The sequence below is a fragment of the Vitis vinifera genome, chromosome 11, assembly GCF_030704535.1.
Source record: "Vitis vinifera cultivar Pinot Noir 40024 chromosome 11, ASM3070453v1".
In the NCBI taxonomy this organism is placed as follows: domain Eukaryota; kingdom Viridiplantae; phylum Streptophyta; class Magnoliopsida; order Vitales; family Vitaceae; genus Vitis; species Vitis vinifera.
Genome location: NC_081815.1, coordinates 18,163,623 through 18,189,594, shown reverse-complemented (window position 1 = coordinate 18,189,594; position 25,972 = coordinate 18,163,623). Strand labels below are relative to the sequence as shown.

General features: G+C 32.5%; 2 protein-coding genes across 2 annotated transcripts; both read left to right on the top strand.

Moving 5' to 3' along the window:
• Nucleotides 1-3,832: 3,832 nt before the first annotated feature.
• On the top strand, nt 3,833-5,921 carry LOC100259882 (RING-H2 finger protein ATL43). Its single transcript, XM_010658567.3, has one exon. The coding sequence runs from the start codon at nt 4,323-4,325 to the stop codon at nt 5,631-5,633; it is 1,311 nt and encodes a 436-aa protein (XP_010656869.1). The 5' UTR covers nt 3,833-4,322; the 3' UTR covers nt 5,634-5,921.
• Nucleotides 5,922-10,097: 4,176 nt separating this feature from the next.
• LOC100265069 (uncharacterized) lies at nt 10,098-24,456 on the top strand. Its single transcript, XM_019222851.2, has 9 exons — nt 10,098-10,101; nt 12,950-13,057; nt 16,481-16,629; nt 16,770-16,834; nt 16,937-17,001; nt 21,378-21,464; nt 21,535-21,665; nt 23,082-23,187; nt 23,963-24,456. Exons 1-9 carry the CDS (start codon nt 10,098-10,100, stop codon nt 24,163-24,165), a joined length of 918 nt encoding a protein of 305 aa, XP_019078396.2. The 3' UTR covers nt 24,166-24,456.
• The last annotated feature ends 1,516 nt before the right edge of the window (nt 24,457-25,972 follow it).

Here is a 25,972-nt window from a genome sequence, read left to right as displayed (position 1 = left end):
ATGGAAAAAAAATTTATTATATTGAAAATTATTTAAAAATTAATAAAAATTCTATAAAGTGAAAATATTTTTTATTTACTTGGATTTAAAAAAAAATATTCGTTCTTTCCTATCTCTTTTTCTCATTGATTATTTATTTTTTGTTATTTACCAAATACCAGTAAAGAGTAAAAATGTCAAATAATTGTTTTTAAAGTATTAAAAAAAAATAGAAATGTTTTTTAGAATTATTATCAAAAAAGTTTTTAGTTGGTCTTTGATAACGCATTTAAATCAATTATGTTATCTCTTTATATTTTTGGTTTTTTAGCTTTTGCGTGACCTATAGTTATGAATTTATGTAAACATCGAAGTTTTTATTAGAAGTGACAAAGTTTGATACCATTTACTAATATGATATGAATTTAATATGTTTTTTTGTGAATTTAAATTAAGTATAAATAGGTTTAAGTAAAATTTATGTTAGACCAACACAACTCAATTAATAAATAGGTAATTTTTTTGTCAACCTGCCTAACATAAATTTGATCTGACTTGAATCTTACTATTCGCCTAATTATATTTTTAAACAATTTAACATATATTTAACTTATTTTAAATTTGTTTTTAAATAAATAGGTAAATTGAGTTATAAACATTTTTTGTTGAGACATTAATCATATAGATACATATAAAATCCCATTTAACTTGGTTGTGAAATAGGTTAAATGAGTTACATGACATTATACATGTTTAATAATTAGATAATATTTGAATTTATATTTTTAACATGATTATTATTTATGTCGGATTTTGGTTGAATTATGTAATTATTTATCTAGATTTTGACACGACATGAACATAATCCACTAACACAAATTTTCACTCGTAATTTAAAAATGGTATAGTATTTTTATCATATCGAATTTTTATAGTGAAATGATACTTAAGTGAGACTCCTTTTACTTCATGAGGAACTTTGATTGGTTGAAAGTTTTCAATTTCAATTTTGATTCCTATATCTTAATCGAACCTTAAGTGGAACTCAAAAGTGATGAATTAGTTGCTACTTACATATCGACATAATAAAGCAGCCGCCTTCCATATTGACCATGGTCTCACTTATGTGCTCACATGAAACAATAGAACGATGATGACACCAAGCATTAGACACCGCTTGTCCTTGAAATTACGCTGATTAGACTCCAAGAAACAAGCCATCCACAATATCCCTTTGGCACCACTGAGATGAGAATGCTCCATGTGCAACCCTCTTAAATTCAATTCTCCTTCAACCCTAGACTCCAACCCAACCCAAACCTCCAATTCATCAATCCACAAGACCATCCATGGCTCCACATTGCCCCCATCTTGGGCTCCACCTCACCAAAATAATTCCTAAATGTACGACCATAAAATTAGAGTTGATAATTCGTATCCATAGTCATGTTCGATGGGTTGTGTTTGTGTTATATCAAAACTCAGATATTTTATTAAATGAGTCAACTCGTAGAATATGAATAATAAAAACGCATATAACTCATTTAGAGTATGTTTGATAATGATTTTGGAAAATGTTTCTAACATTTTTAATATATGAAAGATAAAAATTTTCAATTATTAAAAAGATTAGAAATACTTCTTAAAATTACTATCAAACGCACTCTTAATCTACTTAATAATCAAATCAGATTCAATGAACTCTAATGTGAATCTATACTATTAACATTAACACATTGTTTAACTAAGGAAAAAAATGCATCAAGTAATTGTCCAATAATTACTTTAAGTAATTCTCTAAAAATTTTAAATTTTTAAAATTTTGTCAAATAAATATTTTTATAATAAAACATTTTCAAACACTAAGAAATGTTTACAATCCTCTAAAAATCACACCCAAAGGAGTTAATAACAAAAAAACTAAGATGGTGTTTGTTTTTTTTACTTAATAAAAAAAGTAAAAATATTTAACTTTTTCGATTTAGTTAAAAGTATGACATCAACCAACATAACTAAATTGAACATATTAATAACAAGTTCACTTTAATTATATTGGTTAATATCAACTGATTATTTTTATCTAAATAGAAAAGACCAAAATATTTAGTTTTTTCTATATAGACAAAAAACAAACATCACCTAAGATTATGTTTGGTTTTTGAAAAGTATTAAGAAAAGAAAAAAAAAGTTAAGAAAAATTATTTTCTTATATTTGATTTCACCATGAAAAATACAAAAGAAAATAAAATAGTATTACATATTAGTTAGAATTTTACACATTTTAAAATTATTTAAACCTTACACGAGAAAAATAAGTAAAATAAATTTTAAAAAACATATAAAAATAATTTATTGATTTTGAATTTATTTTTTATTTTTCTCTGTTTTTTCTTTCATTTTACTTTTCCTTTCTATTTTCTTTCCCTCAAATTTTTTGGAACCAAACATAGTGTAATAATAACTTATAATAAATAATTTTTTCTAATTTTGAAGTGTCCTTTGTCTTGATCATTCGTTTCTCTTTTCCTCATTTATTTTTTATTTTTTGTTATTTACTGAGTACTAGTAAAGAGTAAAAACCTCAAAGTATAAAAAAAAATGAATTAATTTTACTCAACAATCCTACTATTTAATAAATAATAATAATTTAATCGACAATCATTTTAAATTATTGAATATTATAAGACAGGAAAGAAATGCTCAAAATTTGGTCCACATGTCATTTTTGTCCCAGAGACGAAGATGGGCTTATAGAATTGGACCTCGTATGTTCAAAACATGTGGCAAAATCTTACAACTCAATGAACAAATTTTTTGGCTTTTTTCATTTTAACATAGGGAATAAGCCATTATCAAATAACAAACCAACACCCTTACTAATCTTTTCAAAGTCAAATATAGTGGAAGGGAGAAAGCAAAAAACAAACATCTTCTACTATCTCGATAATTTATCCTTTATAACAATCATCCTTTTTTTATAATAATTTTATGAAACATTTTCATCATTTTTAACATTTAAAATTTTTACCATCAGAATTCTTTTCAAATATTAAAAAACGATAAAAACGCTTACTAAAATTACCATCGAACAAGCTTTTAGTTGGACTTTGATTTTTCAACTATCTCATTACCTACCATCATGAATTCATATAAATATTGAAAATTTGGAACTCAAAAGTGATGAATTAGTTGCTACTTATGCATCAACATAATAAAGCAGCCTCCTTCCATATTGACATGGTTTCACGTATGTGCTCACATGAAACCATAGAATGATGACGACACCAAGCATTAGACACACTTGCCCTTGAAATTACGCTGATTAGACTCCAAGAGACAAGCCATCCACAGTATCCCTTGGGCACCATAGAGATAAATACTCCATGTCAATTCAATTCTCCTTCAACCCTAGACTCCAACCCAACCCAACCCACCCCAAACCTCCAATTCATCAATTCACGAGACCATCCATGGCTCCGCATTGCCCCCATCTTGGGGCTCCACCTCCCCAAAATAATTCCTAAATGTACCACCATAAAATTAGGATTCGCATCCATGGCTCGTGTTACATAGATCATGTTTGTGTCATATCAAAACTCAAACATTCTATTGAATGAATAATAATCAAATTTAAAAACATAAACCCAAATATGACATAATAATTAAATAAAAATCACGCTATATAACTCATTTAATCTATTTAATAATCATGCCAGATTCAATGAAATCTATTTGATTCAAACACGATTATACTTCACTCAAACCCGTGAAAAGTGCGTTCAATTCAAGCAATGTAGAAGAATAGTACCAAACTTGCCTTCCCTGTGTAAAATTAAAACGCAAAGAAAAGCGAGAAAAGGCAAGATCATAAGCTGAAAACAAAAATTGCAAATTGGGCGGCAGCATCCTGTGTCACGTGTTGGGGCACAGTAGCAGGGGGATGGGGGGTGTTTGGGCGTGATCTCTGTTCTTGGTGTTGCGTAGTGGGAGTGCTACATAGTGTATTGGAATTAGATCTGGATGGATCCGTGTCTCTGGAAATGAAGATTCACTTTTCTGCTTGTGATGACGACAGGCGGTTAACCTTCCCAACCAACTCGCTTCTCTTTCTCTCGTGTTCTGTTACTGTCTGGGCGGGGTCTATTTAATTTATATGGCCTTTCTACATTTGCTTTTGTGGGGGTCATAAATTATTATTAACTCGATCACCATTCTAGGCCACTTGCCGCTGCTTTTGTCTTTGTCTTCTCTTCTTGTTCGTATGCTCATGTGTTAGAATTCTCCCCCCCTCTTCTCTTCATCCTCTCTCCCACCACCTTTTTTTGTTCTTCTGACGGCAAATCATGAGTCTTCTCGGTTTCTCGTGTCTCGTCTTTTGGCTCTTCTTCTGTGTAGATGGTGGAGTTGGAGCCGATGATGTGGTGGTGGTGGCCGCTAATCCTTCGCAGTCTCCGCCACTGCCGCCGCCGGCCTTGCCCAGGCCTAATTTTTCTCCGTTTAGGCCGAGTATAGCGGTGATAGTGGGGGTTCTCACTACTATGTTCTCCATTACTTTTCTTCTTCTTCTCTACGCCAAACACTGCAAGAGAGGAAACGGCGTCGTTTACACCGGAACGCCTCCGCTTTCCTCCGCTGCCAGGAAAAACTCCGGCATTGACAGAACGGTGATCGAGTCGCTGCCGGTTTTCCGATTCGCGTCGCTCCGCGGCCAGAAGGACGGGCTCGAGTGCGCTGTTTGCTTGAACCGGTTCGAGCCCACCGAAATCCTGCGGCTGTTGCCGAAATGCAAGCACGCTTTCCACGTCGAATGCGTGGACACCTGGCTCGACGCCCACTCCACCTGCCCTCTCTGCCGCTACCGAGTCGACCCGGAGGATATCCTCCTCGTGGAAGAGCCGAAAATCTCGGTGGCACCACCGCCGGAGCCAGACCCTCCCGAGGTCGAAAAACCGGACGCCGAACCACGAAACCCAGAAGTCCGGCGAGTTTCGGGGAGGCATTCGTCGGCGGGGGAGAGGCGCAGTGGGTTAGTCCAAATCGTTTTACACAAACCTGACGAAACGACGTCATCGAGGAGGTCCCTCGACAGCTCCAGCTCCAGCTCAAGAAAGAGAAACGAGCCCGTAGCCGTGGGATGCTTTGACAGACCGAGAAAGGACGAATTGCTGCTTACCAGCGAAGACAGAAACAGCTTCGAGCGGCGGCTGGACCACCGGATCATAGTTTCCGCCGCTGGATCGGGAGGGTTCCACCAGCGGTGGAGCGACGTACAGCCGTCGGATCTACTGTATCTACGGTCAGAAATGATAATAAGCGACAACCGTCGATTGTCATCCGTATCGGGATCTAGGCCGTCGCTTTCATCAAAGGGCCGACAGCATCGTCAGAGCCATCAGCTGCAGCTACACTCAAACAGGAAGGATGGAGAGCAGTGTCATGGAACCATTGAAGGCGGCAGCTGGAGTGGCAGAAGTGTAATTAATTCAAGAAGCGTGTCGGAAATCACGGGCCTCAGCAGACTAGGTAGTAACTACCATCACCTCGACCGTCACCATCAACAGCGACAGGCAGGTGTCGTGTCGAGATGGTTGGCCTGGATCTCGCAATCGCGGCCATCTGTACGGTCAGAACGAGCCGTCACTGTAGCATTGTAGCGGGAATGGTTAGTTATGCTGTCCGGGATGGCTCCAGGAAATATTGCAATTTTATTTTCTAAATAGAAGAAAAAAAGGACCGTCAGAGGGCAGGAGGCATGGATATTCCAGACGACTGGTGATGACCAATCAACACGTGGATCATAAGGGCAATGCATGGAATCACTGGAGAGCAACTTCTTTTTTATATTTAATTTTTTTTAAAAAGATATTATTCATATCTCGGATATATATCCGATGCCACGTTGGCTATTTTTTCAAATAATAGATGAATATTTTTATTTTGTATAGAGATTATTACAAATTAATATCATAAATCATTTATTTATTTAAAATAATAATAATTTGAATTTTGTCTAAGTCCCATGTATGCATATTATATTATAAGAAATCTTTAGAAAATATATTGAAAATGTGAAATTTGATTATTTGAATAACATGGATTTCGAAATAATTAATTTACAACAATTTTATAATATTAAAAAAAACCTTTAAAAATAAGTGAAGAAATAATATTTTCCGTGAAAATTTGATAAAATAGAGCCCGTTTGGGCATGTTTTTAAAAACAAAAAAATTTTTAAAAATAAAATAAAATAAAAAATAATTTTTAGAACATAAATAAGAATTATTTTTATTGATTTTTAAAAAATAAAATAAAAATATGGGTCGGTTTTATTACCATTTTAGTACGATTTTATATGACCACTAATTTTTTTATGTTTTGGGAAAAGTAATATTTGAAAAGTGATTTTTCTTTAATTTTTAAAGTATCCTAAAGTTAGTATATTTCTACAATGGGAGTGGGGAGATGAGTCATTGAAGCCAAATACTTGGCAAGTCTCTTTCAATGAAATTTCAGGTATTGAAAGTGGTGGAAATATGTAGCAAATTGTACATGAAAATGAAAGAAGGGAAGATGGAGGGGGGAGTAGTTGGGATATTCAAGTGTTTCATCATTTATGTTACATGTTTTGAATTAAGTATGATTTAACTTTTTCAGTCATCTTTCCAACCCGGGGGCCAAAATTATTACTATCAGACAAATGGGCTGTCAGTGTGAAGATTTTTTTTTTTTTGGAATTATCAATAATTACTATTTTAAACTATCTTTTTCTTATAAATAAATAAAAAATGAATGTGTTTTTGTTAAAGTGTGGCCAAAAAATGATAGATGGTTAGAGTTTTAAAATTAATTTTAATTATATTTCATTTTCTTTCCTATTTTTCTAAATGAAAATAAAATATAAAAAAATAATTTTCCTTATTATTATTTTTTCTTTTCAATAATCAAACTTAGCTTAAATGTAATCTCCACGCCTATCAATCTACTAATTTAATGCTATTTATTAAACTACCTCATTTATTTATTTCTTTATATTTGATATTTGAATATAATGAAATTTGTATTGATTACATTATTCATATTTGAATATAATATAAAAATGGAAATAAGATTAATGATAGTAAAATAAGAAAAAAAATAAAAATAAAAATAAAAATAAAAATAAACTTACAATTAAATTGATAAAAAGATACTGATTTCTCTTCAAAATTTATCCCTCCATCAAAAATAAGAATATGAAAAAAAAATGAGAACATAAATGAAAACTAAAAAAAAAAATGATTAAAAAAATATTGGTTTACATTATATCAATAGTGTTAGCCCAAGGGTTCTCCTAATCAGGTTTTGATGATAACAAACCGTGGTTAAGTGACTAATTGCTTTAAATTGTTAAGAATCTCAGGTATAATCTCAAGGATCAAACGAATACGGGATAAAGACCATTTGGAAGACTTGTGATCATAGGAAATGAATGTAAGATGATAGCATGAGTGCACTTAGGATGTTCATACATTTTCATGCATCTTAGAAAACTCGGTTTATTCTTTAAAACTTGATTTTCTTTAAAACCCGAGTTTTATCAAATATACCTTAGGCAAATTGACTCAAAATTGACATATTAACTCTCCTAAAGACCTTGCCTAAGTATTGGAAAAGAAAGAAATAAAAAAGGATAGGTTTTCAGGGTCAAAAGGCTCATCCGGTCGAGGCTATGGCCAACCGGCTCAACCGGTTGGGTAACCGGTCGACCGGTTTCCCTTGTCCGGTCGAGGTCTGGTCGAGAGAGACACAAAAACTTTCTCTCTCTCCCAGTAGCTTCCTCTTCCCGGTCGAGCCTCACCCTTTGTCCAGTCGAGGTCCGGTCGATGTCCGGTCGAATTCCGGTCGAGGCAACGGTAACCTGCTATGCATTAAATGCTCAAACGGCTAGTGATCCGGTCGACCCTTTGCTCGTCCGGTCGAGGCTACTTTCTGCTGTTTTTGTCTCCCGAGCTTAGAAACCTATAAATTGAGAGTTCCTATTCATTTATGACTAAGAGAACAATTGCATTCAAAGCCTACCTACCTGTTCTTGATCAAAAAGCTCTCATCTTCTTTCTTAGTGCATTAAACCATCAATTGCATATTCTTAGTGCACTCTTGCAATTCATCCTAGCTTTCTCTTGTACTTGAGCCTTCCTTAAGCTAGGTTGAGAGTTTCATCCTTGTGTAAACTGAGTGTGAAAGCCTTCAAGTGGTTCAAATCTTGAAGAGATTGTGTAAGAGCCCATTGGAGCCGGAATCCAAGTGTAAGACGATTGAAAGCTTGATTGTAGCTTCAAGTTAGTGGAACCCTCACTCGGTTAGGAGATTGAGGAGAGTGGACGTAGGCAAGGGAGTGCCGAACCACTATAAATCTGAGTTTGAATTCTCTACCTTTATCTCTTTCCTTTATTTATTTTGTGCATATATTGTTGTGTGGAAAAAGATTTTGAAAAACCCAATTCACCCCCCCTTTTGGGTATTTTCCTTAATTATTCATAGCCTTTGTTATATCAAATAGTAAGCTAGAAAAACAAAATTAAAATAAAAAAATAAATTAAAATGGTTAAAAAATATTGGTTTCTATTCATAATCCATTATACTATCATTACCTATCTTTTTTTTTTCTCTCTCTCTCTTTTTATACATTTTTTTGTATTCAATTTATTTAGCTTTTTAGTTATTTTGGATGCTTCAATGTTATATTAATAACTAAAATACATACTATAAATATAGCTCTAAATTTTTTAAATTCAAAAACAAATTTTTATTTAATATATGGTGGTTAAATGCATTTAGGTTAATGAATAATAAAATTTATTTGATAGAAAAAGTGCAACCTCTGATATATAGTGACTCGATGCGATAAACTTACATCCACTCTCCTTTTGCTTCAATTATAATAAAGTTTTCAAGTTTTATATTTAGATTGTCGGTTTTCGAAGGACCATTGGGCAATACCTCGAGAAAATACCTTACTCTTCAATCATTTTTCAAATGATATCTCATATTTTAAAATCTCGTGTCATGAGATATTTGTTCAAGTAGTAGTTGTGTTTTTTAATTTCATATCATTTCTATTATGACATGGTTGAATTATGTATAATCGATTATTTGGAAAGTACGTGGCATTGAATTGATGTGATGCCATTAAGACATTGAATATATTGTCCTCATTCCTCATCATCAAAGTGGAAAATATTTTCCTTAAATTCTAAAATAGGACACATCCAACAAGACTCATACTTAAAACCTTCCAATTTAATTTGATGGGCAAGGGACTTTTGTCTTTTATTGGATATGGGTCCAAGACAATAGGAAAGAGTCATGTGCCACACCCACCTCAACTACCTAACTATGAGTGAACTTCTTTAAATACTCAAAATTAATATTTAAATTAGGGTTTTGGCTATTTTTGATAATATATCAAAAAAAATATTCATCAATCATTAAAATGTCACATTTTGTATTTGGTAAATAGTTTTATTACTCAAACTTAATTATATGAAAAATATAATTAAAATTAAGAATTAATTGATTAAAAGATATGAAATAATCATCATATTTATGAAGTCAATTTCTTCAGTATTTTTATTTGAACACTAATCAATTTTTGACATAAATATCCTTGATTATTTCAAGTGTTTATAAGTAGGTTTTAAAATAAAATAGTCATTTTTATGAGAAAAAAATGATAATATTTTTGTCAAAATATGGTAAAAAATGATGAAATATTAGATTTCTAAATTAGATTTTCAAAAACCATATTAATCAAATTACCCTAAAATCAATTAAAAACTCATGTATTTTTAAAATATTTAATCTTTATATAAAATAGGAAAAATAAATTAAATAAATCTGAAAAGTTAATAAAGTCCAATTTAGATTTATTTTTATTTTCATTTATTTTTTTCCATAAATTGGATCTCCAACTTGGGAAGTGAACAAGACATTCATTCTTATTCTTTAATTTCATAAATCAAAATTTGCGTAGACAAATTTTATAATATCACATATATTTTTTCTTTTAAAATGAAAATAATACTTCATAAGTTTATATTGTCTTAATTTTAATTTGTACTACACTTGTAATGTAAAAATGGGTAAATATAATTGTTATAAAAGAAAATATATTCAAAAATTATTTTCTTATATATATTTTTTTCAAATAATTAAAATCGATATAAATATAAAAGAAAATACATTATTGGCTAGAGTTCACGTGCCTTGCACGTGGACCAAGCCTAGTTATAGACTTATAGTAAATGATGGTATCCTTTGAACTTGGAAGTAAGAGCATTGGGAAATGAGAAGTGAAGGAAACGATGATGGTGGAAAGTTAGGGAAGATTTTGAAGTGAAAATTACTTTTCAAGGAAAGTGTGTCATCCATCCCCTTGATGTGGAAGGAAAAGCTTTTTGAAATGCCTTTCCATTTTCATTATTTTACTGCCTTACCTTTTTATGATTCACTTAGTGGGTGAAGAAATAAACACAAAAATGATTTACTTTTTCCATCAAAATTAACATGTTTTTTCTTGTTTTTAAAAATAGAAAACCGTTTTTAAAAATTTCTAATATTATGTGACCATTGTTATCTGAAAACAATTTTTAAAAATAAAATGAAATAAAGAATAATTTTTAGTGAATAAGTGAAAGTTATTTTCATTATTTTTTTAAAAACAAAAGAAAAACATGAACTCTTTTCACCATATTTTCTTAAATTTGTTTTTAAATTAAAAAATAAAAAAATAAATTTTTAAAACAATTTTCAGAAAATATTACCAAATGAACCCTAAATTGACATTGGTATATATTTGATGTTTTTTGTTTTTAAAAACATAAAATAATTATAACTATATGATAACTTTTTTTAAAAATAATTTTTGGTTATTTGAAAAAAAAATAGAAAACTAGATTATTTTAAAGAATATCTTTAAGTTGTTTTTAATTATTTTCACCATGTTTTTTTTATGTTATTTTATAAAAAAAAAAATACATATATTAATATGAAGAATGGTTAAAAATGAAATATTATATATAAAATTTATTTTAAAAACATAAAAACTAAATTAAAAATACGTGTAGAAAATAAGTTAAAAACATTTGAAGTTCACAAATAGGCTTTTGTTTTATGAAATATTAAAAAACAATTTTCAAAAATTATTTTCAAATATGTTTTTAAAAACACTTTTAAAACAAAACATAAATTTCAAACTAAGCATAAATTTAAAATTAATAATTTTTACAAGTTATTTAAAAAACTATAAATATTAAAATAAAATTTCTATTAAGAATTTTAGCAAATCCAATAGTAATACTTAAAAACATTGAGGCTACGTTTGGTTGATCGGATATGACATAGGATAGAGTATAGTATATCCTATTATATGTTTGATTAGTGACGAGATATGATAAGTTATCTCATCACTTATTCTATCTTGTGTTTAACTAAACATGAGATGAAATGAGTGGTAGAATATATTATTTACCCTCTATTTTTCATGTCTTTCTTATGAAATATGTTACTCCCGGGGTAAAATATGAGATATACATATCTCATACATTAAGGTTACGTTTGGTCGGCGGAATAAGATATGATATGATATCTCATTTGATAGGATATACATATCATAAAATATGATTCCAATAGAATATAATATCATTAAACATATATATCATATGGACATGATATTTTAAGATAGGATATTGAATAAGATATGTTATATTATATTTATATTTAATTTGTAACATGAATAAAAAATAATATAAAATATAACTGATTTTCAATATTTAAAATAAAAATTATATCACATTCAAATATTTTATATTTAAAAAAAATGAAAATTTTGTTATGTTTAATAATATTCATGATTAAAATATTTAAACTTTATAAATAAATTTTTTTTATATTAAGTTATTTAATATATAAAATTAATTTATATATCATATATTGATATTATTTTATAAATATTTTTTTTTTAGTTTTTTAAATCATAAATTTAATTTATAATAAAAATTATTTTATAAAATAAGTACATTAAAAAATAAAAAATTTAATAATTTTCTTTTTTTATATATGAGATATGTATATCTCTTATCTTACTATGAGATTAACATAAAAAGGATAACAAAAAAGGGGTGGATAATATATCCCACCATTTATCCTATTTTATATTTTGTTGAACATAATATACGATAAGTGATGAGATAACTTATCATATCCCATCATCAACAAAACATGAGATATGATATAATATCCTCTTTCTTATTATATTGATAGGATATAATAAAAATAAAAGAGAAACTCAAAAAAGTGTTTATAAAATAATATTAATACATTATATATAAATTATTTTTATATATTAAATAAAATTAAAAAATTTATTTATAAAGTTTAAATATTTTAATCATAAATATTGTAAAACATAAATGAAATTTTATTTTTTTAAATAAAAAATATTTGAATATAATATAATTTTTATTTAAACATGAAAAAATAATATATATTTTTTATTATTTTTTATTCATTTCACATATTAAACATAAATATAATATATTATATCTCATATCCATTGAATATATTATTTTAAAATATTATATTCATAAATTATGTCGATAATGATATTATATTTCATTGGAAATCATATCTTATGCATATCATATCCAATGTGATATAATATCTTAAGATATACAAATCATATTTTATCCGATCTTATTCGGTCCTCTAAAAAAAATACAAGGGTATTTTTTTTTTCCTCATAAGAATATTATTATTTTTTCCTTATATTTATATATATATATATTTTTTTTTTCCCTTTTATATTTTGAAGGATTGGACCAATTGGAGAAGTCCCAGAAGCAAAGCTATGCAGTCCTCTACAATAATCAGCTGCACATTAATTTTCTGCAATCATATTCAGAAGAAACCATGGGAGCTATTCAAATTGAGCAGTTGTTTTCCACGTACCACTGTGCGGAATCCCAGCTGTCAACTTCACTATAAATCAATCCAAAACCATAATTGGAGTCCCAATCCAATTTCCAGAAGCCCCACTAGGTTAGTGGCCCTTCATATACACGCTCTTTTCCTGTAGCTATAACCTGTTTGACGAAATGCCTCTGAGATGAGCTATCTGTACATTGCAAATTGTAATAGGCAATGCTAATTTCACTAGAAACTCTTTTCTGAGTAGATATAGGTAGTATTTATTTGAGGGTTCATCAGAAGAATTGCACCAATGTTATTGTGTATATCTGGAAAAGCAATTTGAGAGAAGGGTTTAGTGGGTTTAGTGTATTCTCTACTGTTATTGAGGAGTGTATGCATTGGGGAATTTTTGGATAGTTGGAATCTACTACATTTGGGTGCTGGGAAAAAGCAGAAGAAAATAAAATGGGGGTTCTTGGGAGGGAGATAAGAACTGTTTTCTCTTATGATGGAACAGAAAAAAATAAAAATGACAATGAAAATATTTTTTGTTTTTGAGAACTGATTAAGTTCAATATTTTCTGAATTTGTTGTTCAAGTTTTAAAAATTGCAAGCAGTTGAAAATTTGGAAGGTCCCAAGGGAACATGTTTATTGTTGTTGTTTCTAAAACAATATAGTTTTAAGAACATGTTCGTGGAAAATCAATAGAAACTGCCATTTAAGCGGGCCTAATGCAACAATTCAGCTTCACTTTTGTGTGAGTTCTTGAGGTTTTGGATATGAAAATGACATTAAGCATAGCCATGAAACATATATTTCAAAATTCTATTCTCTCTTCTTTTCTTCAGTTTTCTCTGTCATTAATGTTTTGGGAATTTGTTTACAAAGTGTAATTCTTGATATTATTATTTAGATTTATGTTGAATTTGGGTATCTGCTTGTTGCTGGGTACTCCTGCAATAATTCATTGGGTTGGCTGATTGTCTCATTGTGAGTCATTAACCATCTTTTTAATTTTTTCCTTTTGTAGTCATGCAAAAGAAATTGTTGCAGTCATAATGCAAGGTTGGTACATCTTGTCTTCCTGTTGAAGTCAAGGTTCCAATCCTTTTCACAAAAATCCTGACAACTGGTGCTTTGTTCCAGTTCATGCTTGATTTGATAGGCACTAAAACCAACCTTGATATTCCAAAACAGTAGAGGCCTGTTGGAACCTGACAAGCTCAACTTGAATATCCTCACTGTCAGTATTCCAAAGGGCACCATCAATCTATTGGTGAATTCCTCCCCTCTAGGCACCCCATGTCTAGATTCAATTCAGTTATACTGTTCAATTGCTTATCATTGAGATTGAGGCAATCCCTACCATCGAATTCTCCGCAATTTGGTGGAACTGAAAGTGGTGTTCTGCATATGAGATCCAACCAGTTGAACCTTATCTCTGTTGTGGGAATTCAATTTTCACTCAAGGATGCCCCAATCATGATCCCACAAGTGGGATATCTGCAGTAACCTGTCTTTTGCTTTCCTCATAGTACTTTTTGCACTAGGATTATTGGTTCTTGAACCTGGAACAATACAAGTTTTATGTAAGCCTGCTTCAATTTGATAATATAGATATCAGTAAAGTGTACTTTCCTGAAATGCCAAATTATTTAATTTGTAACTGCCTAGATGCATAAACTAAATAACACGGAAGTAGAGTTAAGTTATAATATCAATTATTTATTTTTTTAATAATAAGTTCCTAATGATAACCTAACTGCTTTTTATTTTAAAATATTTTTATTGTTTTTATTTTCAAGAAAAGAAAAATGTGTTAATGGGGTCAGTGAATACAGGCCCCAAATAGTCAACTCAGCAAGGTTTTAATCCCGAATATCCCAGTTATTTGGGTTGGCTACATGAATTTCTTTTTGCCATTTCACTTTATCTCAAGCTATTTCCTCCATTAAATCATTGACACTTATATCTTTTCTCATCATTTCTACACACAATCTTTTTCGCTATTCATTTATTCTTTTGGTATCTTCATCTTGAATAGCATCACTCCTCCATGCTGGTGCATTCATAGTCATTTGTTGCACAGGGTGGAATCATCTTAGATGAAATTTCCTTATCTCATCCTTGATCAATGTCCTATCTTTCCCCAAATTGCCATTGATCATTCTTATCATCTTCATTCAGCTAAACTCTTTATTTATTTCTCATGAAAAGTTTGTTTTTTAGTTGTCTGAAATTCTGTACCACGCACTATGGCTGGCTTTGTAGTGGTCTTGTAAATTTTCCATTTTAATTTCTTAGATGGTTTTTCATTGCACAACACTTCAATGCATTTCTCCACTTTATCCATCCTGCTGTTATTCTGTAGGTAAGGTCCTCTGTGATATCCCACTGAATGGATAATTGATCCAATACAACAGAATGATTGCTTTTAGTTTTAGGTATCCCGTGGTTATCAGTTTTCATTAGATCCTTGTTTCTATCCCTAGTTTTACTACAATTACTTTCAATATATTCCCTCTTAGACATCAATCTTTTGGTGAAGGAACCCAACAAGAATTTTGTCTTGGGTGACTAGTGGTCATAGAGGGTCTTGAAGACACTAACATTGGACGTAGAGATAGGTGATTGCATTGCTCCTTGTGGCAGCCTAGATTGGCTAATGAAGAAGTTGATAGGTTGACAAGAGAGCAGTTATTTCTCTTGTTGATTTCCTTGGAGATTTCATGCCCCCTTGAGTTTGATGCACTGTTTCCGTAGGGATGAGAAGTCAAAGAGTTTCTATGTTAGGGACTTCTGTTTTTGTTTTTTTTTTTGTTCAGTTTTCATTTTTTTAGGAGGGAGGGAGGACGGGGGGGGGGGGGGGGGGGGGGTGGTGGTGTTGTTAGAGAGAGAGAGAGAGAGAGGAAAATATGTACCTGACTTGTCTGAAAATTGCTCTCATCATTTTTTTAGGAGGGAGGGAGGATGCGTCGCACTTCTTTTTCCTTGCACTAGTATAGTAGACCAACCAACTAGAGCTTTTTAAATCTTATCTTTCCTTCCCTTCCCTTCTTTGGACCAAACACAACGATTAGTGTATTTGGGGAGGATTTATATTTATATGTTTATTTTTTGTTTTTTAAGGGTCAATTGGTACTTTATTTGCTTTTTGATCTGGGGCAATCAATCCCACCTGGACCTCAGCCACTTGCAGTCAAGGCAATTTGGTAAAATGTAAGCTTCTCTTGTTTTTTTGTAGTCATCGTTTTGTCACTATGTCACTCTTATAAAATGTAAAACCATTTGAAATGGTCTCAATTTGTGTCTTATGGTACATCATCAATAATTAAAAGTTCTTTTATTTCTCAACTTTGATGTTGCCATTCCTATTCAAATAATATTTGTTAGTGTTTCTTGAATTCCACACCAATCTGAAGGTTTTCTAATCATTGCCTTTTCTATAGGGGCTTATGGAACTGCATGTGGTTCAGATTCTTTTTTATCTCATGGAGATGGGCTTCTCGGATTATCTTCATTTTCTTGTTTTGCTTCAATTTTGTTGCAGAGGCCTATGATCATTCATCTCTTTCACTTTCATATGATTGTGAAGATGTTAGCAGTTATTATGCCCAAGTGGAGCATTTGGAAGGTGAAGCGCTGAAGAAAAAATTGAATTCAATCATTTCAGAACATCGATCCTTGTCCTACAAAGAGGTGATTCTATTAGAGTACTTTTTTCCTCCTTACTACTGCTATGGGTGCCATTATTATCAGTACAGCTATAATACTGATTCCTAATATTTATTCTGGTGCTTTTGTATCAGAAAGTCTGAATAATTGGCTCTGAAATACAGGTATGGAATGCTCTCAAGATTCTTGATGCTGCTGATGTAGATAATCCAGAAGCTTCGTTAGGAATGTATGTGGCTGATGTATCTAATATTTCTTTGAAAATGTTTAATTTGTACCTGTTACTTCAACTATTTGATTCATGCTATGTCACTTAGTTTCTTATGTGCAGAGTTGAAATTTACTCATTAAGAGTTGTCTCAAAGGACTTGGCAGGAAAACCTGAAGGATGGAATAGTGAGTTAGCTAACTTCATTTTCTGGAGTTATATTGTTCTGGTGCTTAGTTTTTGAATGCTATCATTTTCAACTTTAGGCTAACGTTTTAATGGTCATAGACATATGTTTAGGAATGATTTTGATGAGCAACGGCCACAGAAGCAACAGGTAATGTATGCGTAATGCATATATGGGCCAATTTTCCTAGAAATATATGCTTCTCGTCTGGTCATGGTCCTCTCCCAAAATCTATCTTTGACAGGAACCTGTCTTGCTGGTTAGGTTTTACATCTAAATTTGACTAAAATGCTAAAACTTTGACACACAGACAAATGGATGAATTATACCATTTCAAGAATAAAATATGCAGATTCTTTGAAAACTATGGGCAGATGTGGAAATTAGCAGCCAGGAAACATACTTCACCTTTTTTTTTGCTGTTTTGATTGTGAAATGTGAAAAATAAAATGTTTTCTTTATTCATGGAACTACCTAGAGGGGCGGTCAATAGGTTGTCCAAGCTTTTATGGTCCGATTTCAACTTTTAATATTCTTTTAGTTTCCCATTAATTCAGGATCAACCATGTCAACTTCAAGGATATGAGAGACTGTAAAAGATTCAATCCACAATAATCAAGGACAGATGATGTACATGGAAGCCACCTACAGATACATCTATAGGTGTAAAACCACTGGTCCAATTGATAGCAAATCAAATCCATTAAATATGCAAAGAAGGTACATATTATCTTATTTGGATGCGCCTACTCTTGAAGATCTTATATTGGTCAACACCTATACTACTCTTTCACGTCCTTGACATAGCACCTCGTGCTTCTAGTCGAGGCTAGTAGATCGACATGCCTCCTTATCTTTCCACCAAGAGGACTTTTAAGATTTGTTCTTAAAAGATTTTGAGAGTTAGAAGAATAGCATAGAGCTATGACAATGTTCTCAATTACGTTTGTAACTTTAGATAGTCTTAAACCTAGGTATTTATGTGCAAACCTAGGAGTTCTCAATTACGTTTGTAACTTTAAATAGTCTTAAACCTAGGTATTTATGTGCAAATCCTAGGAGTTTTTTAATTGGAATAACTTTGGAAGGCAATACATCAAAATGACAATTTCAAGTAATTTAAAAAATGTGATTTTTACTCTTTAAAAAAAAAAAAAAAATCCTAAACATGCCCAAATTGTCCTAAGGGAGACATTTGAATTGTCATAGGCTGTTTCAACTATCTCCTTGAAGATGTTCGTACTACTTATGGGTGGTTGAAGCGTGCCATGTTGAACATTTGAACAGTGGAGGGATGCTTGAATTGGCCTTATTAGGTGTTTTAACGACCTTCTTATTACACGTCCTAACATTTTTCCAACTTTAATATTTTTCATGTTTTGCTTTGTTTTTCAGCTTTACTCAATTTTATATTGCCATTACTTTGTCTCACATTTCCAAGCACATATTTACCTCATCTGAACTCGATTTTTGAGTAACTTGAACTGAATAAAAAACTGTTAAAACTCAAGGAGGTAAACTGTGTTGGATGAGTGCATAATTGAAATAAAATTGCCAACCTAATCTAGCTAGTTTAAAGCACCAACAAAATGTACTTCAATTTTTTTGGGAAATATGCTTTTTTGATCATACTATCAAAGATGAATAAGTGTCATGTAACGCTCTATGTTGAGTGTGGGAATGGTAAGATAATGCCATCTGAAAGATCCATACCTATATATTTGTACTTTCTAAAATGTAAAAAAGTTGGTGTTGGAGAAAATATGTGGCTCACCACCTCTCATACCCAATTGCCTTCTTCCCTTAGTGCTTCCATAGCTCTATCTCTTAGACCTCCTACCTGTGACCCCAGACGACCTGCCTTTTGTCAAGGCTTTTTGGCTATTCATTTTCACCTCTTACTCCTATTGAGGATTAGCAAAAAGTGGGAACTGACTTTCATGGTAGCTTTGCATGTTAATGATACTTGTTAAGCTTAGGAGACCTGTAACAGCAAAAAGGCTTATGTAGTAAAGCCATAGCCTTCCAAAGATCATGAGCAGCACCATTGCTAACCAGCAAACTAAAGACATGCAACTCCATGCATACTTTGGAATCTTTTAAAGCTAATAACCTTATTGGAAGACAGATAATAGGATAGGTGATATTTGGAGGCATTGGTGGGTGGGGTTGAGGGTGAAGATGGGGGTGCGATAAGTGGCATTCATGCAAAATTTGTAAATTACTACAAAATGAAGAGTCACGGTCTGAAAAAGTTCTCTCTTGGCTGGACATATGACAGGTTCCCATGATCCTCGACTGCTCTCCAGCTAACTTGATCAATGTGTTATCCTTGGCCAGTAGGCCCAGTACCACATGACATATTTTGCATTTAAAGTCACCATATCCAAGATTGGAGTTGTCCAAATGAAACAACCTAGTTCCTGTTTTTATGGAATGAGGATGAACAAAAAAAGCCCAACTCAGTAAGTCTTCCATCCAAACATATTTGACCCTGAATTCTTCTTGAGCGCTTGACCTAGCTACTGCTTGTTACTTCTTAATGATCCTAACTAGTGCTTTATGTCAACATGTACCCTAACTCTTCATTTTTCCTCTGTTTTGCGATTCTAGCTCATTTTAGTCAAGTACCAAGCTTCAATATCGAGTTGTTTTCTAGAAAGGAGGAGAAAATAGAGGAAAATAAGAGTGTTTTCTCTATTTTGTGATTCTAGCTTATTGTAGCCAAGTACCTAGTTCTGGAACCAAGTCATTTGGCAGAAAAGAAGAGAAAATAGAGGATAAAGAGGGGAAGGAATGGTGGGTTTGTTAAAGGTTGGAAGATATGAAACTTTCTTCAAGAATACCAACTTTAACAAATTTTCACATCCATAATTTTGGCCACCACATAACATACAATATATGACAATAAACACATGATGTGCTCTTATCCCATCATGATCACTAGAATAGGGTTTGGGAGAGTGTTTGAGTAATATAAAGGTTTAGCATTATAATATGCCATCTTGATGGTATAGGTGCTTCATATTGTTGCCCATTTGGGTTGCAATTCATTTGTTGCAAAGATAAAACCGTGATGCTCCAAAACTGATCGCTATCATTTTCTTGCTTTCTTATTGTTTTGAATTGTTATAGAACGGCTTTATTTCAGGGATAGTTGGTAGGATGAAGCCTTAATGGATATAGCAAGGATGTCAGGGATGCGGCTTAGGCATAGTAGGTCTGGACACCTAGGATGAAACAGCCTTCTATGGTAGTGGCACTATCCCATAGAATGAATTATCTTAAAAATGAAACATCCAGTTTTCTTTTTTTAAGTATGGGTTTAAATTGATAGTGATACATATTATTGGACTTGAACAACATGCCGTACCTCATTGATTGGCCATTTTTGTTATGACACAGTAATAGAACAGTAGAGAGAAGAAGAATATAGGGGAGAGGAAAAGAATACCTGGGCCGTAGTTTAGTACTACTAGTTTAGTGTTGAAAATTTCACATTGCAAAACATGACTAAAATTGACCTCAACTATAGTTCAGTTGATGTAGTTTAGTAGTGAGTATTCCTGTCTCAACAACAAGCCCATAGTCGACCTTGCTCTGATACCAATTGATGTAGACAAATAGAAGTAGACGAGGGAAATTCTAAAGAAATAAAAATATATTATTAATAAAAAAAGTCTGAAGTATTTAACATCACCAAGTTTATATAGATTAACAATCCTATTTGTAGTAGGAAACTAAATTTAATAATCCTAAACTCTAATAAAACTGTCACTAAACAATAATAACTCTAAAATAAATAATAAATAATGAAATCTACCACTTCCTATAGTCATGCCTAACATAAGTGTGTAATTTAACATCTTTACTGCTATCCAATGGTCACTTGATCTTGAGACTAACCATACTTTAGGGCATGCTGGTCTTAGATTTATTTCATAATAATGTGTTATTTGGTCTCACTTCTTGTAGTTGCATTAGCATTATGTATTAACTATACTGAAGTTGTTGTTGCTAATATAATATTTTATTATAAATAACTTACGACCTTGCTTGCTACCAGTCTTACCCTGATTTCATTCTGAATTGTGTTACAGTTTAACCAACTTAATTTTATATATTGGCTTATAGCCTGCAAGTTAGCTGCAAGATGCTCTTCAATATCTTCTATATATCAAATGCAAAATATCTATGAGTGTCAATATATATGTCCAAAATTCCTGTCATAATTTTCCTTGTTATGCTGCAGATTCTATGCTCTTTCTTAATCAGTAACTGTCATTCTCTCTGCATTTTTATTATCTCAATCTGATCGTTGGTATTTTCTTAGCTCCTGCAACATGTGTGTGAGTATTAATGGTACTTTTTTTTCAGGGGAACACCTATGGCCTCGGTCTTATGGTTTAATTGATCATCCCTCCTTGACTGATTTACACAACATTCGCCCTGCAGATGTGAATGGTAAGATGGGTTTTTCCAGGTGTCATTGGAAAGTTGATCTTTAATGGAACGTAGTTAAAGTTTCTTGCAGTGAATTCATCTAGGGGAAACAAATACTATGGAGAATGTGGTGTCAAGTCAAACAAGTGTTTGAAGCCAGCAAACAAGGAAGCGGCTTCTGACACAGAAACAGACAAGGAGAAATGGACACCACCTCTGCAGGTTCATTCTTTACTATTGGCAGTTGCAATATTTTAGGTTGTGTATGCTCTTTCAGCAGCCTAAGTTGTTTTTTTTTGTTTTTCTTTTTTCTTTTTGAAAGGCTTCAACAGCATGTGCTGATTGCTACATCCTGATGTCACATTTCTGAACATAACTTGGCTCACTTGTGAGTTTGTGTGCTTGTTGGTCATGGGCAAGCATCATGTTGACAGTAGTCACATCTGAGTTCAGTCTGCAGCCAATTTTCATTTATTTAAAATATGTCTAAACTGCCCAGAAACGGGTGAACCTTGTTAGCTACCATAGATGTATATTAAATTTGTCCCCTGACCTGAAGGCTGAAGTCTTTTTCCCCCTAACATAACAGAGGATGAGTTGGTGATAAGTTTACACATGTAAGACATCATAAATTTTTTAAAAGACTAATAGTCCATTAATATAGCACTTTACCACTTACCCACACAAAAACATCAAAATAGGTATTTGGGCAGATGCTTTTAGAAGGTCCTATTATTTACTTTAGGGATAACATAAAACTTAGAGATGATTAATAAGAGTGTGTTTGGTAGTATTTTTATTCGAAGTACTTTTAGTATAAGTGTTTTCTTCAGAAGTGTTTTTTAGAGAATCATCTATCAAGTGTTTCTCTAGGAAACACTACAAATAATTTGTCAACTTTTTAATAGTGCTTTCCAAGTTTTGCCAAACGTCTGATTTTTTTTTTTTTTTTTTCAAAAATGCTTTTTGTGATAGAAGTTCTTTCTAAAAGCATTGCCAAACGGATGCTAAATCTGATCCAAGCGTGATGCTTGGTAATGCTTGACAATAAAATTCTCGAACTTAGCCTTTCAGTCTCAAAGGGCATAATTTGAGATGGCAAAGCTTGTTATGGCATGTTTTCGTGTTGTTATCATCAAATTTCAATTACTGAACCTCAATCACGTTAATCATTATTTCGTATTTGAGCATGCTTTGGCCTTTTTGGTTCTGCCATCGGTCACAGACTTTCAAAATTTGACATTCTGACTCATTCCTCATGGTATTATGTACTGAACTCATGACCTCAGGACCAGTTTCCAATTATTCATGGTTTACATTTTACTAGTATTTTTCCCCCAAAAAGAAGCGGAATCTTTGTTGATAATGAAGAAGATACATTTTGTACTAGTATTTGGGAAAAGTTTAGGAGCTGGCACACATCTACAAATGAAGCCTGTTTGAATGTCTGTACTCATACCTCATCACATTTTTTCATTATTAGGGTCCCTCGTGGTGGTTTCTCCACCTGGAAAAAGAAATTTATCATTTTTCTTAAACCATGTTCTGGTGCATTTAATTTGTTGCATTCATTCTTTACCTTTTCTTATAAAACCATTATTGCATGCTCAACTTATTTTCCATGTTATGTGATTTCAGGTTAGAGGGGATATTGCAAGGGCATTAATGTACATGGCTGTGGGTTATGGGTTTCATCAACCAGGTGGTGGCCCTGGCCTTCGACTGTCTGATTCTCCAAGCATAAGTAGGTCAAAAATATTTTAGTAGGATGATCTCTCTCTCTCTCTCTCTCTCTGTAAACTTTATGCTCTTGATGAGAAAACCAATGGAGGCTAGACCTTATTTACTCATTTATTTGCATGAACTTGCCTGATCCTCTTAAGCATACTCATCGTTTATTTTGTGCTATTTTTTGACATTCACTAAACAATTAAATTAGAATATACTAACCAAATTTTGGAAATTACTCTTTGGTTAATCTCAGCCTTTCTTTTAACGTTTGTAGAGTTCAATTTTGTCTTGTTTACATTTTTCTGATCTTCAATTTGGAGCTTAACTAATATGTTTCTTGAATGTTTTTTCTATTTCTTATGACTTCCCTCAGTCAAACACATAATGTTATCACTTTGCCTTGTTTTGCAGCTTTTCATTTTATTGGGCTGTTTTCCTTTTTCTTTTCATGTCCATCTTCCTTCATTTTTCTTTTTCTTGTTCGTCCCAAAACCCTAAAAATTGACTTAAGCAACAAGCTTTGTTGCAAAAGAGCCTGTTGCTTTTGTGTACTTCTTACATAGTCTTCATTACTGTTTCATGAAACATCAAAATGATGCTATTAAGAAAATGAAAGAATTCAAAATCTAAAACTGAACCTGGTAGCCTCTTCATGAAATTCAAATTTGTTGGTCCATGTTCTATTGTGTCTCCTACTTCAGAAGTTAAAGTTGTGTATCTTCCTTGAAATTAGACATTGAATGGCTTGACATAGATGATAATGTTTGTCTGGTCACCTGTTTCTGTAGGAAACAGGGAGATGGGACTGCTGTCTACGTTGTTGGAATGGAATGAAATTGATCCACCATCAAGAGAAGAGAAGTTGAGAAATGAGAGAATATGCAAGCTCTACCAGCACAACAGAAATCCATTCGTTGATCATCCAGAATATGCCAATCTTATATGGAAGCAAGCTACTCCAAGCCAACGGAATCGTTACAACCCTTCCTAAAGACATGGATCAATGACATTTCAGTACAACGGTCAAGGGAGAGATCAAAAGGAGGGATCTCAATCCTGACTGTGAACCCATTTATTCATCTTTATCTAAACTTTGCTGTGAATGGGTATTGGAAAATCAGAGAAGTTAAAAAAATTGGATGCTTAGAGCCCTCCAAGTGCTCTATTGCACTTGTAACTAGCAAATGAAGAATCTATATCCAGCACTGATTTTGTCCATTGTAGATATATTTAAAGGATGACACCCATAATTAATTTTAATTTAATGATTATGAATTTATTACTTAAATTATATTGTTACTTAGTAGGACAATTGATCAAGTTGAATAGTATACTGGTATCTAGAACCTGTTTTGTTAATATGTCATAAGGTGGCTAATATGGGAACTTTGGAGATACTTTACAATAAATGATAACTTCTGTTCCATGAAGGTAGAATCGAAGCTTTGAGGAGGAAGATGAAGATGATAGAGTGGCCTCCTGGACTGTGTTCACCAATTATTCTCAAAATCAGCTGGTATTGGTAAGGACTCTAAACTTGTCTTTAATTTCAATTTTATAAAGTTTGTGTTCTGATTCTCTGAGGTTTATATTGTCAGTAGCATGATTTGTTGATTGGATGAATAAAAGGGAATTCTGATTCTCTGAAGATTTATAATGCTTGACCTGAAAACCTAAGCTTGCTGAATTGTTTGGCTCACCTCTTGCAACATTTTTCAGATAACGAGCTTTTGGATCAGAACTGGTTCTGTGTAGAGGCTTGACTCGGAGCCTCAGCCATATAGAATGCTGACTATACCCTAGTTTCATTTATATCTTTGGTCCTTTCAATATAACAACCTTTGTTTGTCATGGACTTGGACCTCTCCTAAGTTCCCATTCGACAATTACTCAACTCAAGCATACCTTATTTCTTTTTGTAGGATGTGCTAATGACTATATCCTAGTTTCATTTGTATCTTTGGTTCATTGGGTGTAACAATACCTGTTTGTCATGGATTTAGACCTCTCTTAAGCACCCGTTCTGCACTTGACAACTCAGGCTTACTTTTTCCTTGTACTGGATGTGACCTAGGAGGCTTGACTTGGAGCCTCAACTATACTGAATGCTAACTATATCCTAGTTTCATTTGAATCTTTGGTTCTTTTAGTGTTACATTTGCCACAGAATTAGACCTCTCCTAAGTACCTATACAACAATTACACAACTCAAACTTACTTTTTTCCTTTTTTGCAGGATGTGACATAGGAGGCTTGACTTGAAGCCTCAACCCTATAGAATGGTGACCACACCTAGTTTCATTTGTATCTTTGGTTCTTTTGGTGTAACAATACCTTTTTTTTCAGACTTAAATCTTTCCTAGGCACCTGTACAACAGTTATAAAACTCAAGCTTACTTTTTCCATGTGACATAGGAGGCTCAACATGGAGCCTCAACTGTAGAGAATGATGACTATACACTAATTCCGTTTGTATCTTTGGTTCTTTCCATGTAACAACACTTATGTCTGACGGAAATAGACCTCTGCTAAGCACCCATATGGCAATTAGACAACTCAAGTTTACACTATTCTTGATGCAGGATATGACATAGCTTGACTTGGAGCCTCGACCTTATAGAATGCTGACTATATCCTAATTTCATTTGTATTGTTGGTTCTTTTGGTCTAACAGACCTCTCCTAAGCAGCTGTATGATAATTAGTAATTACACAACTCAAGCTTACATTTTTCATTTGGCAGGTTGTGACCTAAGAGGCCTCTCCTGACTTGGAGCCTCATTCATTCATCCTTATTGT